Source organism: Pristis pectinata, chromosome 15, assembly GCF_009764475.1.
Source record: "Pristis pectinata isolate sPriPec2 chromosome 15, sPriPec2.1.pri, whole genome shotgun sequence".
NCBI lineage: Eukaryota > Metazoa > Chordata > Chondrichthyes > Rhinopristiformes > Pristidae > Pristis > Pristis pectinata.
Window position 1 is genome coordinate 50,117,145 of NC_067419.1, and position 20,432 is coordinate 50,137,576.

Sequence of the window (20,432 nt, forward strand, 5' to 3'; positions counted from 1 at the left end):
ACTGAAGCTGCCAACCAATCATTCTCCGTAGGAGGACTTTGCTTGTTTAAACTGCACCGTAAAGGCAAAGTCCCATGGTATTGAAAAAAAACAAATGTTGGAATTGTTCAACGGATCAGAAACTTTAAAATAGGAACAGGCCCTGAAATATGATGCCAGAGCCTCTGGTCACCTTTCAAACAGTTTTGGGGTGGGGGGGGGGGGGGGGGTCATTGCAGATGATGGCAGAGTCGGTTGCTGCTCTTACTGGGACATTGGCCGAATTCATCGAACAGTCATACGTGAACATTGCATAATGACTGGCCTGCTTTATGATAAGACACTTCACATAAAGGTGTCTGAGTTGTAGTTTCCTGTTGGAACCACCTGACCCTGGTTAGTACACTTCAGCATTGTGACATGCACATTCCCCCCAGATCTGTGGAGCTCCTGACCAAAGGCACTCAGCACCCAACACTCTTCCCTGCAGTCAGACCATACACAGCAACATTGCTAGGTGGAGGGGCCAGATTCTTGCATGTCTGCCCATCACCAAATGGGGGTGAGGAGTGGTCTGTGTGGGAAGAGTTTGACAAAGGGACAGACAGAGATGGATGGAAAACACGATGCTGGAGGAACTCAGCAGGCCAGGCAGCATCCATAGAGAAAAGCACGTGGTCAATGTTTCAGGTCAGGACCCTTTAGGGTTGAAGATAGGAAAGAGGCCCCTGTCCATTTGGGTGTCATTGAGGAGGGAAGCTTTAGATGCAGGAAGGTACAGATCATATGGTCTTTTGGGCAGAAAAGTGGTAAATGAAATTTAGTGAGGTATTGTGTATGAGGAGGGGCAACAAAGCAAGGGAACTTGATGAACTGAGGATGTTAACTGATGTGGAGGAACAGTGGGATCTTGGAGTGTGTGTGAATCCATGGGTGATGGTGGACAGATGTGTTGGGGAAGGAAGGCAATTGTCAGAATTAATTCTTCGGTTGAAAGTTTCACCCCAAAGAAATCTGCTGAATCCTGTGGTGCTCTGCAGATTGTATCGTCTCACCAAGGCTGGACCTTGGTTTGTCGTGTTTACCTGCTGCCCTTTCAAGTGTGGGGGGAGTCTGGAGACAGTCCTGGATGTGGGAAATGAGTTTCTTGAGCCAGAGGATTCCAGTTTTATGGTGCATTAAATATTTAACTTCCTGTCACTTTGATAAACATTAGTTCTCCCCTGAGGAGATCCTCTGACCTGTGGATGCCAAAGCTGCTGAGTAACCTTGATGTTGTCCCTTGGTCTGTTGTGCAGCAGAGTGTTCCCCTGACTGATGTGCAAGGTTGTCACATTGTCCAGACTTTGAGGTCCACTATTTTACTCTCTAGCATTGTAATCCCCTGTGCTGAAACTTCATACTTGGTTCATTATTCACCTTGGTCCATCCTGGGGAAAAAGAAATTCAAGATCCAGAACCCCATACGCATCTACAGAAGGAACAGGCATGTTTTCATTAACCCTGGGTGCTGGAACACTTTATTGTCATGGAGGTCTCCTGTCTGCACTCCCAACATTCAATTCCTTTTTCTGTTGATTCCTAGCTTTTTCAGATTCAATGATGGTCTTGCAGCATGGAAGCAGGCCCTTCAGCCCAACTTGTCCATGCTGATCATGGTGCCCACCAAACTAGTTCCACTTGTCTGTGTTTTGCCCATATCCCTCTGAACCATCTAGTACTTATCCAAATGTCTTTGGAGTACTGTGTCCAGTTCTGGTCGCCTCATTATAGGAAGGATGTGGAAGCATTGGAAAGGGTGCAGAGGAGATGTACCAGGATGTTGCCTGGTTTGGAGAGTGGATTATGAGGAGAGACTAAGGGAGCTAGGGCTTTACTCTTTGGAGAGAAGGAGGATGAGGGGAGACATGATAGAGGTGTACAAAATATTAAGAGGAATAGATAGAGTAGACAGCCTCTTTCCCAGGGCACCAATGCTCAATACAAGAGGGCATGGCTTTAATGGGTGGGAAGTTCAAGGGAGATATCAGAGGGTGTTTTTTTTTTACCTAGAGTGGTTGGTGCATGGAATGTGCTGCCTGGGGTAGTGGTGGAGGCAGATACATTGGTCAAGTTCAAGAGATTGTTAGACATATGGAGGAATTTAAAATAAAGGGATATGTGGGAGGAAGGGGTTAGATAGTCTTAGGTGTGGTTTAAAGGTGGGCACAACATTGTGGGCCGAAGGGCCTGTATTGTTCTATGGTTCTTTCAAATGCTATTTTATCTGCCTCGATCAGTTTCTCTGGTAGCTCCTTCCATATATGCACCACCCTCTGCATGGTTGCCCCCCTCCCTGGGTCCCTTTTAAATCTTTTCTGTTTCACCTTAAACCCATACCCTGTAGTTTTTCCCCTTCCCTGGGAAAAAGACTGTTCACCCTATCTATACCCCTCCATAAGGTCACCCCTCCTACACTCCAAGGAATAAAGTCCTAGCCTGCCCAACCTCTCCCTATGACTCAGGTCCTGGCAACATCCTCATAATCTTCTCTGTACACAATGGCTTCCTATAACAGGGTGACCAAAACTATACACAATACTCCAAGTCTGGCCTCACCAACATCTTGTACAACGACAAAATAATGTCCCAACTCCTATACACAATGTGCTGACTGAAGGCCAGTGTACCAAAAGTCACCATCACCCTGTCTATCTGTGACATTGCCTTCAGTGAACTATATACTTGTACTCCTAGGTCCCTCTGATCCACAGTGCTTCCTGGGGCCTGACCATTCACTGTCTAAGTCCTACCTTGGTTTGACTTCCCAAAACACAACACTTGCACTATCTGAATTGAAAGCCATTTACCATTCGCCATTCCTCGGCCCACTTGCCCAGCTGATTGAGATCCCCCTGTAATTTTGGATAACCTTCCCTGTCTATGATACCACCTATTTCAGTATCATCTGCAAACTTACTAACCATGTTCACATCCAAATTGTTTATATAAATTACAAATGCATGTCCCAGCACTGACCCCTGTGTCACACCACCAGCCACAGATCTCCAGTGTGAGAAACAACCTTCAATCTTCACCCTCTGCTTCCTACCACTGAGCCAATTATGAATCCAATCAGCTGGCTCCCATGCAGTCTAACCTTCCAGACCAGCCTGCCATGTGGGACCTTGTCAAAGTCCATATAGAGAATGTCCACTGCCCTACCCTTATCTACCCTGTTGGTCATCTCTTTGAAGAACTGAGAGATTTGTCAGACACTATTTCCCATGTGCAAAGCTCTGCTGACTGTCCTAATTAGACCTTGCCTAATCAAAATTTTGATAGATCCTGTCCCTCAGAATCCCCTCCAGTAACTTGCCCGCCACTGATGTCAGACTCACTGGCCTGTAGTTCCCTGGCTTGCCTTTCTTAAACAATGGTACAAGATTAGCCACCCTCCAGTCTTCCGGAACTTCACCTGTGGCTAAAAGTGAAGCAAATATCTCTGCAAGTGCCTCCAAAATTTCTTTCCTAGCTTACCACAAGGGAAGTCTGAGGATGTACTCAGTCAGGTGCTAGGGATTTATCCACCTTAACATGCTTTAAGGCTGCCAGTACCACCTCCCCTGGTAATGACTCTTGCCCCCAAGACACCTTTAGTGTCCATCATTTTCTCTACAGTAAAAACTGATGAGAAATTCATTAAAAATCTCGCCCATCTCCTGTGGCTCCATGCAAAACCTTGTCGATCTTTAAGGGGACCTATTCTCTAGCCACCCATTTAATATACCTGTAGAATCTCTTGGGATTTTCCTTAACTCTGCCTGCCAGATTCATCTCGTACTCTTTGCCCCCTGAGTTCCCTTGAGTGTACGCCTACACTTGTAGCCCTAGAGTTCCTGAGGCTTTGATTTATTATGTTGTATCCGATCACTTAATGTCTCATTGGTGGATTAGCAAGTGAAAACTGATCAGAAACATTGACTGATTCATTGTGACCCTTTGGTTGAAGTCTGAACCTGTGCAGACTGTTCTACGTAAACATGTTTGTGGCATTGCAACACCCAAGTATTTCCAGCTCTGGCTGAACCTGCTCCTGCCTTGGCTCGTTTGCTGCTGAAACCCTCACTTGTGCCTTTACCTTCAATCCCAACTATCAACGCTGTTCAGACCTTGGTCTGCTGGGGTCCTCTGGCTAACAATGCAATCAGTGCACGAGTGAGGCTGTGTCCCTGTGCAGCGCCACTGACTCTGCTGGTCTTCAGCTTCACGTTGCATCCTGAGAAGTATAGCTGTTTGAACTGGATGGATGCCAAACAACACAGTAGTGGTGGCAACACCCACTGGGAGCAATCTTAACATGGCCTCTGCCAGATGGGCATTAAAACCCAGACTGTGGCCAACTCTCAACCCTCCACCCCAAATATGGGTGGGGAGAATTTATTTTTCATGTGGTGCTGTACTGGAGTCAGACCACAAACCAAGAGCATTGAACTATTTTAGTACAATGGAGATGGAGCTCACTGATCTGCAGCAACTTGTGAGAAATTGGCAGCCCAACAAAAGGAAATTAAAGGCCTCTCACTAACTCCTCCCAATATCTGACAACACTGACATCGTAAATCTTAATATCAGGTGGGCACTGAAATGGGAGCAGACTTTATACCTCTGCAATGAATGCACTGCACGTTCTGACTCCCAAGTTTCCCTTCCCTCTGACACCTCTTCACTAAAGATCAGAGTTAAAATGCCCTGCCTATTGTCATGGGAGATGGTGTCGTCTGAGTGAAATGTAATGCTGTCAGCTACAGTGCAGAATTATTTATAGTCCTATAATGCTTGATTAACAACTAAGTGTATTTATATGGTATCTTTAATGCAGTTTCAAAACACTTAAAATATTTCATAAATTTAAACAGTTATTGTAAAGTGACAGACAATTTGCCCTATAAGTTCACATAAGCAGCAATGTGGTAATGACAAGATGATCTGTTTCAATTATGTTAATTGAGACTTAAATATCTCAAACCGCCTTGCCCTTCCAAATAGTGCTGCCTTTGCTCACTTTACTGGTATTGGTTTATTATGGTCACTTGTACCAAGGTACAGTGAAAAGCTTGTCTTACAAACCGATCGTACAGGTCAATTCATTACACAGTGCAGTTACATTGAGTTAGTACAGGGTGCATTGATGTAGTACAGGTAAAAACAATAACAGTACAGAGTAAAGTGTCACAGCTACAGAGAGAGTGCAGTGCAATAAGGTGCAAGGTCACAACAAGGTAGATCGTGAAGTCATTGTCCATCTCATTTTATAAGGGAACCGTTCAATAGTCTTATCACAGTGGAGTAGAAGCTGTCCTTAAGTCTGAGGAGACTGTTTAACATTTCAGTTAAAAGGTGGAACCTCTGCCAGTACAGTGCTCCCTTGGTGTTGAAGTGGCATGTCTAGATTGGGTCTTGGACCCACACCCACTGACCTGGAGTGAGAGTGCTGCCCACTGAACCAAGACTGACACTGATGATTGAACTTTTATCACGAGGCTTGGAGTGCAAAAGAAGACTGCTACTGATGTACACTAACTCGGTGAGATGTCCACATGCCCACCTAAGTTGTCTTGGGTGGTCCATCAGGATTGAGGATGACTTCTGCTCTGGTTTTGTGGGTTCTGAGGTGACTGATGTCCATGAGGGAACCATAGACTCTACCACTGATGGGTCAGTTGTGAGGTGGTACACTCCTTTCCCCATGAGACCTTGCACAGGGCTTCAAACACTCTGCTGGAGGAACTCCGGTCATACAGCATCAGTGGGAGGAAAGGAATTGTCAATGTTTCAGGCTAAAACCCTGCATCAGGACTGACCTTTAGGTTGGATTTTAGAGTGGTCTCAATCTCTCAAAGCTCTCCCTCTGGCACCATGTCTTCAACCACTCATCACTCTTCCTGTACTCACTGGCACAGGAATCCAGAGCCTGCTTTTTTATAGGATATTCTCACCGTAGGACCAGGGACTTAATCTCAGGATAAAGAATTGTTCCTTTTATACAGAGAGAAGGCTTTTATTCTTCCTGGGGGTTGTGAATCTTTGGAAGTCTCTCCAGATTCTGAACCCTGTTATGATGGGTCCTTGGGCTTTGGGGAATCTAGGATATGAAGATCAGCCTGGTGAAGGTGATCATGAGCCCTGCAGTGTCTGACTATCTACAGCATCCTGGTTCGTGGTGAGACCAGTGGTGTTTCCTCAGACACCAGCTTCATACTGTCACCTTCTGTACTAATCAATAAGTAAAATGGCTCTGGATCCCTGTGACAAGAGCAATCCAAGTATAAAAATGTTTGGCAAACCTTGATTTACAAACCAAAACCCAACACAAATGTTGCTTGCAATGACCAGTCTGCTGGAAGAACTGTGGGTCAAGCAGCATCTGTGGGAGGAAGGGAACTGTCAAGGTTTTGGGTCGAAACCCTGCATCAGGACATTGTGTCCCATTTGAACATTGTTTCATTTTACATTTCACATTGAAAATGACCCTTTGCAGTTGAATTAGTTGCAGAGAAGATGGGATGAACAGAGGGATGGACAGGACAGGGAATATCTGTGGGTTAGTGTGATTTGGCCTTTGTCAGTGCGTGTTGCTCACAGGGCAGTGGGACATGCTCATTCCCAGGGTACTCAAGATAATAGTGAGCCAATGTCACGGATGGAGGATGTCCAGAGACATACCTACTTCTGATGGAGACAGAATGCAAATTACCAAAAGTTGGAGAATCCAACATGTGGCTTGCAGGCTGCGATGTGCCCAAACAGGTGTTCATGGAATTGGGCTGATTGTCCAGCTCATCCCCTCTGACCAGTGGGCATCTCAATGCCCAACACTTGCTCTGTAGCTCTTAATGCCCAAGTGTTCATCTAGACACTAAAATGTCAGCGACCCTCTTTCAGGTACTCGCAACTCACTGGGTGAAGGTTCCCCTTGGATCCCTTCTGAATCTCTTCCCTTCACCCTAAATCTGTGTCCTCTAGTTTTATCTCCCTCTGGGGAAAAGTTTTCCCTCTTAACCTTCACTTCAGGGAGAACAGACCCAGCTTCTCCAGTCTCTCCTCAACTAAACTGCTCCATCCCAGGCAACGTCCTGGGGAGTCTCCTCCAGTGCTATCACATCCTTCCCCTAGTGTGGTGACCTTGGTGTTATAGAGTTACACTACATGGAAATGAACCCTTCAACCCAACTGGTCCATGCCGGCCAGGGTGCTTACCTGAGCCAGTCCCATTTTGCCTGTGGTTGACTCGTATCCCTCTGAACCTCTCCTTTCCATCTACCTGTCCAAATGTCTTTTAAACGTTGTAATTGTATCCCCCTCTATCACTTCCTCTGGCAGCTCGTTCCACATCCCCACCACTCTGAGGGGAAAAAGTTGCCCCTCAGGTCCCCTTTAAATCTTTTCCCTCTCTCAAACCTGTGCCCTCTAGTTTTAGACTCCCCTACCCTGAGGAAAAAGATTGAGCATTCACCCTGTCTACACCCCTCATGATTTTGTATACCTCTATAAGCTCGCCCCTCAGCCTTCTGCATTCTGGGGGGGAATCCCCACCTATCCAGTCTCTCCTTGTAATTCAAGCCCTCCAGTCCCAGTAACATTCTTTTAAACCAAGAGACCACATTGGAAACACAATGCAGTATGCCGGATCGGAAAAGGTGCAAGTGAATCACTGCTTCACCTGGAAGGACTGTTTGGGAAAGGAAGTAAAAGGACGGGTGTTGCACCTTGTGTGGAAGATGCTACAGGGCAAGGGTTAGTTCGGGAATGATTTCACATGGACATAGTTAACCTACCAACCCAAATCCCAAAGACATTCTGGTTGGTAGGTTAATTGGCTGCTGTAAATTGCCCCTAGTGTGTTGATGAGCGGTAGAATCCGGGGCAGTAATGAGAATGTGAGAGAATAAGATTAGTGTAATTGGTTGAGAGGACTCGGGAGGAGGGGTCTGTTTCCATGTTGTATGACTCTGGGAGAAGAGGCTGGTTTCTGCGTTGTATGATTCTGTGGGGGTGGAGCCTGGTTCCATGTACGACTCCAGGGGTAAGTCTCAGCCCTCTGCTCAGTCCCGCTTCAGTAGGCAACATTAGTGCTGAAATTTGCAGTTTCCTCAAACACTCTCACAGACCTGTTTCCTCAGCTCATGCATGGCATAAACTTGACACCATTTGGAGGAATACTTTGCGTGGACATACTGTACATACCTACATACACTATCTCCATGTGCCTCTTTATTACAGTGGTGCCCCAAAAATTCCCTCCCTGAGGAGCACAATGGTAATTCCAGCCATGCAATTTAAGCAGAAGACATGAAGGGCTGGTAGGTGCACGAATGTGTGGCCAGAGGATTTTCCATACCTACTTGCAATGTGGAAGGAGGCCATTCAGCCTATGAGACCATTCTGGCTCTTGGACAGCCCCATTTCCTCTTATTCCTGTCACCAATGCTCCTGTACATGCTCACTACACAATTTTCCCACCTGCCTCCTACACTAGGGGTAATTTACAGTGGCCATCTACCCTACAGACCAGCGCACCATTGGGATGTGGGAGGAAACCAGTGGACCTGGGCGAAGCCCACATGGTCACGGAGAACATGCAGACAGCACAGTGGGTCAGGATTGAACCTGGAACTATGAAGCAGCAGCTATACTTGTAAACCACCATGGTCTTCACGTCAGTTGGATATTTGACAACTGATGTGAAGCTATGGGAAGATGGAGGCAAATGGACTGTCCCAGTGGGAAGTTGTGTTGTGGTTTGTGGTCTTCTCATCTACCACTGACCCTGACCTTCCCCTACCAGGGCACTGCTTCAGAACAAACCCCTCACCAGAGCAAAATCAGTCCAATCCCACCCACAACAGCATTACCCAGGACTGGCCCAATCCCAGACTGGGGTCTCAGGCTGACTCCAGATGATCGGATGCTCTGGAAACCAACACTTGTTACCTTGTAGTGATCTCATTTCTCATAGGAGATATCGTTGGGAGTTTACCCAACCATTGTTGAATCGTTTAATATACACCGGTCTCTGACAGTGAAACTCTTCCTAGTTCATGAATCTATAATGTTCCCAAAATAGTGAGACAGCAGATGTGGCTTATCAGAAAAGCATTGCTTGATATTTGCTTCTGTTCAGGATATTAAAACTCCTCCACTGGCAGTGGGATGGGAGTTGTCTGCTGACAGGCTGGGGAATGGTGCCCATGTCATGGTATTCTCCCATTGTTTTCCTCTAGGGATCCTCACCCTGCCTGAAACCCTGGAGCTGAACACACACAGGAACAAGTCTGGGGGTACTCTGCTGTACAGCCAGTCTGAGCTGCGAACCATGGAACAGTCGTTGCTGGTTACTCGTGTGGGAAGCATCGCTGAGCTCAGTGAGTAAAGAATTTACCCGTTCAGACTTCCAGCTTTCAACGTGACTGCCCAGGTGTGACGCACATTATACTTTGAGGTTCATTAACGGTTATGCCAGGAGTCCCTTTTGTGCTCTGTCACACTGGAGAGGTTTGTATTTGGGCTGGGTGTCTGGTGTGGCAGGTCTCCCTGACTCATGTAAAGTATATAAGGCATAAATAATCCTAAAATTATCTAGGAGACCTGCAGTGGGGAAAACATTGGTTTATTATTGTCACGTGTACTGAGATACAGTGGAAAAACTATTTTGCATTCCATCCATACAGATCATTTCACTACAACAGTGCATTGAGGCAGTACAAGGGAAAACAATGCAGAATAAAGTGTTACAGTTACAGAAAATGCAGACAATAAGGTTCAAGGTCATAACGAGTTAGATCATGAGGTTGAGTCCATCTTATACTAGGGGACTGCTCAATAGTCAATTAAGTGGGCCCAGTTATAGATAAAACAGGAAACACTCAGCAGGTCAGGCAGTGTCTGTGGAAGGAGGAACAGTCAATGTTTCAGCATGATGCTGGGGTTGCTGAAATGAAACGCTGGTGAGGAGCCCATTTCCATTCGGGTTAATGGAGGCAATTAGAGAAGCATTTTGTGTTGAAGGCAGTTTTTCAGAGCTGGGAAAGAAGTTGTGGAGAGAGTGAGGACAAAGGAAGGATCTCCCATGGGGTGAGGTGAGTGTCGCCATGGTGGTGAGCAACTAATGAAGCCATCTAGTTGAAGGTTAATGAGGGTGGGTGGAGGGAAAAACAAACCAAAGGGCATGTGAAGGCTGTGAAATGCAGGCCGGATCTGTGGGGAATTCCCAGCAGGTTAGGCAGTGCCAGTGGAGAGTGAGTCAGGATGGGTAACCAGCAGCCAAACTGGCCAGTCCTGATACAGAGCAAGTTACCTGCAGTTGGTGAATGTGGTATTGAGTCTGGAAGGTTGCAATGTGCCCAGACAGACAACAAGGTGTTTTCCTCGATCGTAACGGCTTCATTAGAATTGTACAGACAGGCCAGAATGGGATGGAGAACTAAAGAGATGGGCAACTGGTCAGTGTTCACAATATGATCTCTCTTGGAGAAACCAGCCACGGACTGGCTGGTGGTTTTGTGGAGCACCTTCATTCAGACCAGAGGTCCATCTTTAGGATTCCAGGTCTGATGGATATTTCCCCTTTTGCATTTGGGTCTCGGCACCAGCTTTGACCTGAATTTCACAACCTTTATATTCCTTTTGTTTTGTGTTCTCTCTCTAACTTCGATCTGTAATTGATCAACCAGATGACTCCATAAACAGCAGAATCACTCAGTACCTCTTCCCTTACCCCATCAGAGATATCCCCTTTGTTCTATCCCCTCCCTTCAGTGTAAAACCAACCTGTTTTCTTGTTTTCCCAGTATCAACATAGGGTCATCGACCTGAAATGTTAACTCTCTCTCCACGGACGCTGCCTGACCTCCTGAGTATTCCCAGCATTTTTTGTTTTTATAATAAACTATAAGTGTTGGATCTGAGGGTCCCAATCAAAATTTGCAGATTATACAAAATTGTAGAGTATAAATTGCTGAAGGTCTTCCCAGGTGTGTAGGTCACACAGGTGGATAACTTTAAAGTTAATGGAGAAATGTGAAATAATAGTGAGGAGAATTAAAGAGAAAATAAAACCTGAACTGTAAAATCTAAGCAGTGGAAATATGGAAATGTCTTAAAGGTGGGGGTGGGGAGGGAAATTAATTCCTGATTTTTTTTGGAAAGTTTCTAGTTTTATGAAGAGCAGCAAGAGAATCGACCTGGTGATCAGACTGCAATACTGTGTCCAATTCTGAGTGTATTCCTTTTAGAAGTATGTTAGGGTCCTTGGAAAGGTGCAATGGAAAGAGCTGAATGAAGGATTAGTTCTGTAAGGAATCTGGGATTGTTCTTGGAACAGGGAAGATTTGGAGATCAGAGTTTTGATTAGCAATTAAGTGAAAATGATCCCAGCCAAATGGCAGGTTGAGCAGAGGATGTTGTTGTTGTTGTAAGGAGGAATGATTGGGAGAGTTAGTTTGCATACAGTATCATGGATCACGAAGTGTCTGGCCAAAACAAAACACAAGGACTTTTAAAGGGAATGACTAAATATACGAATTGGGTTATAAATAGAATTTGGGAAAGAGGAGTGATTGAAGTTAGGATACTCCTGAGAGTTGACACTGGCATCTTGAACCAATGGCTTCCTTCTACATGAGGTAAAAGTGTAGCATCCACATACTCGGGAAACCTATGATGAGCAAGGGCATGTGTGGTCTCGTTGTCAGCGTTGTTGAAGGTTGAATGTTGGCCAGGAATCTGTGTATCATGGGTATCAGCCAGTGATTCCTTTCACAAGGATGCTCTGATTGTGACACACTCTGTTCCACTGGCCCATTCCACATTTGCAAGTACTGACAAAAATCTCCATTTCCCAATGCTGGTGATTATTGATTCACAGAATGTGGATTGCTGGCAAGGCAGGTGTTTCTTGTCCATCCCACACTGGCCCTTGGAGATGGCAGTGAGATCCTGTCTCAACTGACTGTAGTCCTAGTGAAGATGCTCCCACACTGCTGTTGGCAGGGAGCATCTGGGTTTGACCCAGGGCCAGGATACATTTCCAAGTCTGGATGAGGTGCAGTGGCAGGGGTTCGGGTGGCTTATGCACTCTGTTCCTGCACTGACTGCTTCTCTATCTGCCAAGGAATGGTTGGAGAAGATGGCAAGGTTTCTGTCACTTTGGCAAGTGCTGCTCCTTCTTTGGAGGGAGACCTTCCCAGTGCTGAGCTGCCCTCTATGCACAGACAGACAAGATGGGTCCATTGATGTCACAGTAATTGCTTCCTTAACACCCAGTTTGTCTCCAGCCAGGGATTCAGGATCTGGACAGTCCTGTGTAATTTAAAACGTGAATTAAGTGGCCATTTTATTGTGGAGGCCACTTTATTCAGCCCTGTCAATGTGTCTGAACTGTGTACAGCTGTAGAATTGCAAAATTTTGGCAGTGAAGCTGAAGGAGTTTCTCCAAATATGGAAAAGCAGTCCCAGGGTGAAGACCTGCCTTCAACATTACCGATGGCCACAGTGGTGAGAAACCACTACTCACTGAGCAGTGGGCAGTAGTAAACCTGAGTACTGGGGGGCAGTGGAATAACCCACGTCACACAACATGTAAACTCCACACACAGCACCGGAGGGCAGGATCAAACCCAGGTCTCTAGAGCTGTGACACAGCAGCACTGCCTGGTTCACCATTGCCACTCTTCCTGCCTCCTTCAGAATGAACTTTGGCATCTGCAGGTGAGGTGGGCGCACCTTATTGTCCAGGCTCTGAAGTAAGATGCCCACCAACTACCCAACTCCAACGTGAACCAGATAAAACTGTCGAATGCCAGCTGCTTGGGTGGTGTTTGGTTACTGACTAATGTGACCAGTGTCCTCGGTATGTTCAAGCTCCTGATCAAGCATTCAGTAAGACAGCAAACAGTTGCCATATGCAGCAACCAGAGGATCAGTTACCATTTACCCAGAGGAAGTGTGTGTGCATTAAATATCTGACATATTTGATGAAACACATCAATTATTAAGCCAGAGGTTTCCTGACCCTTTCTGCTGAGCGGAAATATTTGGGTGCTTTTTGAAGTGACGAGTTGGTGGTTTTTGAACTCGGGACTTTTCTAGTTTGTTACTAGTGGAAAATAATGTAATTGACATGTTCCAGCAGTTCGACATAAACAGGGTGATGGATGTTCCTCCCTCAGTTGTACTGGAACTATTTCCTGATTGTCACTCCAGAACGTGGGGGAGTGTGTGCGTCACATCTTGTTGCACAAGATTCAATTCTGTTAGTAAATTATTGGTCCTGTGCCACCTCCCTCTGCCCCGTTCAGCAGCTGAGCTGACATCCACATCTCCCTGTTAGAGGCCTTGGTTACACAGTTCTGGTGGTCATGAGTGCCTTGACCCTGTAAGTCACACAGGGGTGGTTGTGTGGAGTGCACTGCCAGCAGAGGTGGTGGGGGCAGATACATTAGGGACACTTAAGAGACTCTTAGACACATGAATGATAGGGAGATGGAGGGCTATGTGAGAGGGAAGGGTTAGATAGATCTTAGAGCAGGATAAAATGTCAGCACAACATTGTGGGCTGAAGGGCCTATACTGGGCTGTAATGTTCTATGTAACTCTGTGACTCTATTGGAATTCAGGCAAGTGGGACTAGTATAGATGGGTATGATGGTTGGCACTGACATGGTGGGCTGAAGGGCCTGTTTCTCTGACTCCTCTGTTGGTAATTCAGCAGCTGAGAAGGGAATGGAGAGGGCTGTATCACTGACAGCCTCAGTGCATGTAAGAGCCGGTCACATGCACTGCTGAAGTCAGTGTGGTGTGGATTTGCCAGTGAGTGGGGTGGAGATGGGAGTACCAGAGTTTGGCGAGGTCACTGAGGTATTCGGAGTGACATGCAACTTCATTCTGCAGAGTTTTCTCTAAGCAAAGTTTGAGTTTTGTTCTAGGTTATAAACAGCAGGATTGCCAAATTGCCAAGGAATGAAAGCCTCTGTTGTAATTACTACTCATCTGACCCTCTGAATCCTGGTTTGTAAGGTGCAGTGTTCAGGAGTGCTCAGTGTGGAGATGTGGTATAACCAGGCCTTTGCCAACTTGTAACAAAACTTGTTTCCTTTTGTATACTTGTCCTCCATCAGTTCAGAGAGTCATGGAGTGATACAGGCCCTTTGGCCCACCGAGTCGTGCTGACCACCAACCACCCATTCACACTTGATCTTGCATTAATCTCTTTACAATCCCCTCAACTTCACCCACCCCCTCCCAGGCTCGACTGCTCACCTACTCGGGGCAACTTACAGTAGCCAATCAACATCCCACCCCCCTTACCTACCAGGTCTTAGGGATGTGGGAGGAAACCAGAGCACTCAGGGCAAACCCACATGGACACAGAACGTATAAACTCCACACAGACAACACCCAAGTTTGGGATTGAACCTGTGGAGCTGCTGTGCCTCTTGAGTTACTTTTTCTACTTGACCACTGTGATTTACGCTGCACCAGACGGGTTGTAGTGGTTATTGGCAACCTGTTCTGTTCCAAAGGGAGCTGGAAAGTATCGAAAAGGAAATAATTGACAAGGTTACATGGGGAGAGCAGGGGTTTGGGACTGTCTGGATTTGTCTTCCTTTAGATCCAGTATGGATAAGGCTGAATGGTCTCTTTCCATGCTATAACTGTTCCTTGCTCCTCCTACCCTTAATGCTTTGCTTCTGCTGTTGCCATTGTTGGGTTCCCCACCATCGACCAGAAACGTGCAGCAGTAACCATGTTGGTCTGGGCTAAACAGGCAGGTGAGAGGCTGTGAATCCTGCAAAATGTCTCACCACCTGTCATCCCATCAGGATCAAGGCCAAAGTCAGGCATGTGGAAAGCTCCTGGCTAGCTCCAACACATCAAAGTTCAACACCATCCAGGACAAAGGGGCCTTGTCTGTCTTGGCTCATTATAATTAGAGTGCTCTTCCAAAATGTACTCTTACCAGTTTCCACCACTTGGAAGAAGAGTGCAGGGGAGCACCAGCACTCATGATCAGTGGACTCATGACCTCACAATCTACTTCATCGTGGCCTTGTTCCTTTCTCTGTAACTGTAACACTATATTCTGCTTCTGTTATTGTTTTCCCTTGTACTCCCTCAATGCACTGTTGTAATGAAATGATCTGTGTGGATGGCATGCAAAACACACTTTTTCACTGTTCATCAGTACATGTGACAATAAATCAATTTACTGCTGCAGGCCCCACACCACCCTGACCCAGGAATGTATTACCATGCCTTCATCTCACTGAACCTAAATCCTGGACCAGCACTGTGGGAGCACATTCACCACAAGGACTGCAGCAGCTTACCATCTTCTCAGAGGCAGTTGGGGGTGGAAGTGTGGGTGAGAGCTGTAAGGGGTGGGGTGGGGTGCAGTGGGCATGAGCTGTGGGGGTGGGGTAGGTATGGGGTGCGGTGGGTGGGAGCTGTGAGGGGCATTTGTAAGGGGCGGGGCAGACATGGGATGCCGTAGGCAAACACTAAGGATTGTACTGTTTGTGCCTTCAAAAGCTGCATCCCTGGACTCCAGCCTGGGTTTGAGATGGACAGTGGCGGGAGTAGAGCAAGGACCTACTCTGACTGAGGAATGGCAGAAGGAAAAAGTGAACTGTATAAGCAGGGTCTAGCCCACTGTTCAGTGGGATCACAGCTAATCCTCCACCTTGGCCACCTTCCTGCACAATCCCTGCCACTTCCTGAGTAATCTGGCTCACAGATCATTCTCCTGGTGTTCAGGATCATCCCATTTATCTGGCATTCAACTCTGCAACATCTTGCCTATGAATAATCCTCTCTCATCTCACTACCCAGTGGGAGAATGGCGTTGTTAAACAAAAGTCAGCCACAATTGAATAGTAGAGCAGATTCGATGAGCCGAATGGCCTAATTCTGCTCCTGTGTCCTATGGTCTAAGCACAGAGCTTCAGGGCTAAACATTACTGGTTACAACATTGATTTTTGGGCAGTGAAGAAGCAAAGAACAGTAACTGATAAATATTTGATGCTGCAGTCTGGCTGGAACAACACAAACTGCACAAGCACCTTGTAAATAAGAAAATGACAGGGCAAAGGTTGTGGATATCAGGGAACAAACCATCGAAAGCAGTGTCAGAGGCAGGCACAGGTGCTGAGGGAGACTGACAGAAGTGTATAAAATAATGACGGGCAGAGATGGTAGACAGTCAGAGTCTGTTTCCCAGGGTGGAAATGTCAAATACTAAAGGGCATAGGTTTAAGGTGAGAGGGGGAAAGTTTAAAGGAGGCTCGGGGGGCAGGTTTGTTTTACACAGTGGTGGGTGCCTGGAATGCACTGCTGGGGAGGTGTTGGAGGCAGGTAGAATAGCAACATTTAAGAGGCTTTTAGACAGGCACATGAACAAGCAGGGAATGGAGGGATACGGACCATGTCCATATAGACCATGGGATTAGTTTGGGATGGCATAATGGTCAGCAAAGACATGTTGGGCTGAAGGGCCTGTTCCAAGATGTACAGGATATTTACCTTCATTAGGCAGGGCATAGAATATAAAGGGTTCTTGTTCCACAGGGATCGGTGCTGAGACTCTTGTTTGTAATATAGATGAACGATGTGGAAGTGGGAGACGTGATCAGCAAGTTCACGGATGACACAGACCGGTGGAGCTGTTGGCAGGGGGGAGGTGGTCTTGGGCTACAGAGTGATATCGATGTGTGAATTAAATGGGCTGAGAAATGGCAGATGGAGTTTAATCCCAATAACTGCAAAGTGATGTATTTTGGGAGCACTATGAGGCTGGGACATGCACCATGAATGGCAGGGTCCAAGGGAGTATTGAGGAACAGAGGGACATTGGTCCAAAGATCCTCGAAGGGGGCAGCGCAGCTAAACAACGTGGCTTGGAAGGCATATGGAACACTGGCCTTTACTAGTCGGGGCATTGAGGACGAGCAGAGAGGACATGAGACTGCAGGACATGAGACTGCAGGTCCTGGAATCTGGAGCAACACACAACGTGCTGGAGGAACTCAGTGGGTCAGGCAGCATCTGTGGCGCGAAATGGGCAATCAACATTTTGGGCTGAGACCCTTCACTCGAGCAGGGAGATTATGGTCCAACTGTATAAAACATTGATTGGACCTCAGCTGGAGCACTGCATGCAGTTCTGGTCACCACACCATAGCAAGGAGGTGACGGCTTTGGAGAGGGTGCAGAGGAGATTCCCCAGGATGTTACCTGGAATGGAGGGTTTCAGTTATGGAGAGGCTGGGTCTATTCTCCCTGGAGCGGAGGGGTTAAGTGGAAACATGACGTTATGAGGGGTACAGACAGGGTGGACTGCAGGAAAGTTTTCTCCATATCAGAGGTAGATAAAACTAGCAGATTCGGGGTGGGGGGGGGGGGGACTTTTTTTCACCCAGAGAGTGGGGAGTAGCTGGCACACACTGCCTGAGTGGTGGAAGCAGGGTCACTGACATTAAGAAGTGTCTGGATGAGCTCTTGAGTCACAGAGGGCTGTGGTCCAAGTGCTGGGAGGTGGGGTAAATATGGATGGGTGCCCACTGGTCAGTCTGGACATGATGGGCTGAATGGCCTGCTTCTGTTCTGTATAATTATGATCCTAACTTTATAAAACCATGGTCAGACCTCAGCTGGAGCACTGCGTGCTGTCTGGTCACCACACTGTAGGAAGGGTGTGATAGCTCTGGAGAGGGTGCAGAGGGATTCACCAGGGTGTGGTCTGGGGTGGAGTGTTATCAGGAGAGACTGGGTTATCAGTGGGGGCATCGATCGGTTAGATAGAATGAAAATTTTCTGCAAAGCCTCAAAATTTGGGCTGTAGGTTTAGGGTAAGGGGTTTGGAGAGAATTTGACAATAAACTATTTTCACCTTGGGGGTGTTGGAATCTGGAACACACTGCCTGAGGGGGTGGGGGAGGCAGAGACTCACACATATAAATATCTGGGCGGTTCTTTTATCGTTAGTGAACTACAGGTCAAGTGTTGGTATATAGGGTTGGCAGGGACAAGATGGGCTGCAGTGATCATTGCCGATAAATCCTGAATAAGGAGGTATTGAGAGAGAGAGAAGCTAGAACGTGGAGCTCCCTGTCACAGGGAGAGCAGGTCACAGAAGGAGACGCTGTAAGGCAGTGGAACAGGATGAGTGGAGACACCAGAACAGACTCGATGGGCAGAAAGGCCTGTTTCTGGCTGTGTACTCGTCCCTGCACTGAGGTACAGGAGCGCTGTGATTACCTCACTGATGATAAATATGTGTTCAGAATCCCAGCAGTGTGGTTTGAGAATTTGAACTCTATTTAAAATCCTGGAAGTGAAAAGCTGATGCCGGTGAAGTAATTCTGGAACTTCTGGGTTGATATAAAATCCTCCTTTGGGGAGGCAACACACCGTCCTCGGCCAGTGGCGGGGTGTGACCCCAGACACAGCAGGTGGTGACAACCCCCTGCCTTGGCCCACAGCTCTACCACACTCTGGACAAGTTAATGCTCCGGGAAGGCATTGTCACCACTGCAGGGTGACTCGGAGCGACAGTAACTGCAGGTCACACTAACCAGGTCACGTCCCAAGAATGAAAACATCCCTCAACTGATCAGTCTGATGGTTTGTGCTTGGTGTGTGATTCATGCCCTGGATGACGTGATGAAGCCCTTTCATTAGTGGTTTATTTTTCAATGAATGTCTGTGGGGGTACAAATTATCCCAACAGCTTGTTGTGAAAACTTGCAGATGTTTTAAGCATTGAAACATCTGTAAATCATTTACCATCGGTCACAACTCTGATCAAAATATTCCGAAAATAGACATAGAGGAGAGGAGTTGGAGTACTGCCTTAGTGGCAGCTGTTAACCCATAAAACCACAGCCTCCGTTCCTCACTATCTCGAGCATCTGCTTTATGTTCCATGCATCTATTGTTCTAACTAGGCTTGCTGGTCCTTCAAAATCACAAGGTTGAAGGAATCCTGAGGCAGGGTTTTGACCCCAAACGTCAACAGTTCCTTTCCACTCACAGATGCTGCTCGACCTGCTGAGTTCCTCCAGCAGATTGGGAGAAGACATATCCCTCTTGCACTTCTTAAATTCAGTGATGGGGAGTTTCAGTCACACATCCACAACCTTACTTCCACATCTGGGAAGAGAAAGATATATTAGGGTGCTGGAGGAACTCTGGGTCAGACAGCATCTGTGGAGGTGGAGGGATAGTCAACATTTTGGGTTGCATCAGGACCGGAGGTATACTAGGGGTCTCAGAGATGCCAGAGTTGTGACTACGTACAGGGAGGGAGAAGGTCCGATTGCAGGTAACTGCAAAGGTTTCCCTGATATCGGCAATGGACAGTCGTCCCCAGGGTCCTTCTCCCACTGGGCAAAAAGCTGCTCCCTGACTCACAGTGTGGATTCTGCCTGTCCAGAGGCACTGTGGCCATGACCTTCACTGAGTGACAACCCCAAGGAAGGTGCAGGAGCAGCACTAGGCACTATGCCCATCAGATGGGAGGCCGTGTGGAACATCTTCCTCAAGTGCAGAAATTCACCACTATTTTATGTAATCCAGGTCCTTAACCACAGATCTACAACAGAGCCATTCTCAGTGAAGACCTGTACCGAGACTGCGTCATTGCCCCGATACCTTTCTCAATCTTTCTTGCCCTTGCCTTGCAAGCTCCGCACAGGAGTGGAGCTAATCTTCAGAACCAGTGGGAGCCCTACAGCACCACGCACCAGAACAAAGGTCTCCTACGCCTCGGCAGTCGAACTGCACTGACCCGACTATGGTGCTGTGTGCTCAAAGACCAAGCTCCAAGCCACTGTTGACTCATTCACCAAAGAACATAGAAGAAGATGGGCCTTGTACACAACATCCGCGAGGCAAAGTTCTCTCCCAACCTGCCCTCACTGCACAATGCTGCCTCCGACAACAAAGGTCCACAGTAAAACCTCGGAACTGTGGCTCACTTCCTATCTCTGGAGACACCTCTCAGCAAAGGCACTGATCGGTGATCATTTCCTGTTACCCACTGGTCCTGGGTGAACATCCCATCTCCTAACCCCACTTTTTACTCCTGATGTTTGGTTTATGCCCTTTACTTTTCTGGGTCTTTTCCTCTTCCTTCATTATTTGGACAGCTCAGTCAGACCTTATCTGGGGATCGAATCTTGTTGGGATCAGCACGTCTGTGGTTGCTCCCTGGAGCAGCGATGGAGAAGGTGGCCACTCCCAATCTCCTTCAAGCCCTGCAGTGCCTTTTGTACTGATCCAATTCCCGTTCAGAAGCCATAATTGAAGCCACCTCCTCCGCCCTGCTAAATATGGTAGAGTAAACCAAGCACATTACCAGTTATGTCAGTGAAAATCTCTACAGTGTGAGCACTGCTAGTAAAGGCTAGTTGCC

General features: G+C 47.1%; 1 protein-coding gene across 2 annotated transcripts in view; it reads left to right on the forward strand.

Annotated features, from left to right (window-relative positions):
- btbd11b (BTB (POZ) domain containing 11b) overlaps nucleotides 1-20,432 on the forward strand; it is a 66,903-nt gene that overhangs the window by 22,822 nt on the left and 23,649 nt on the right. For both annotated transcript variants that reach the window (XM_052030439.1, XM_052030441.1), the window contains exon 2: nucleotides 9,243-9,383. In XM_052030439.1, coding sequence (XP_051886399.1) covers nucleotides 9,243-9,383 — 141 coding nt within the window. The remainder of the gene's footprint in view (nucleotides 1-9,242; nucleotides 9,384-20,432) is intronic.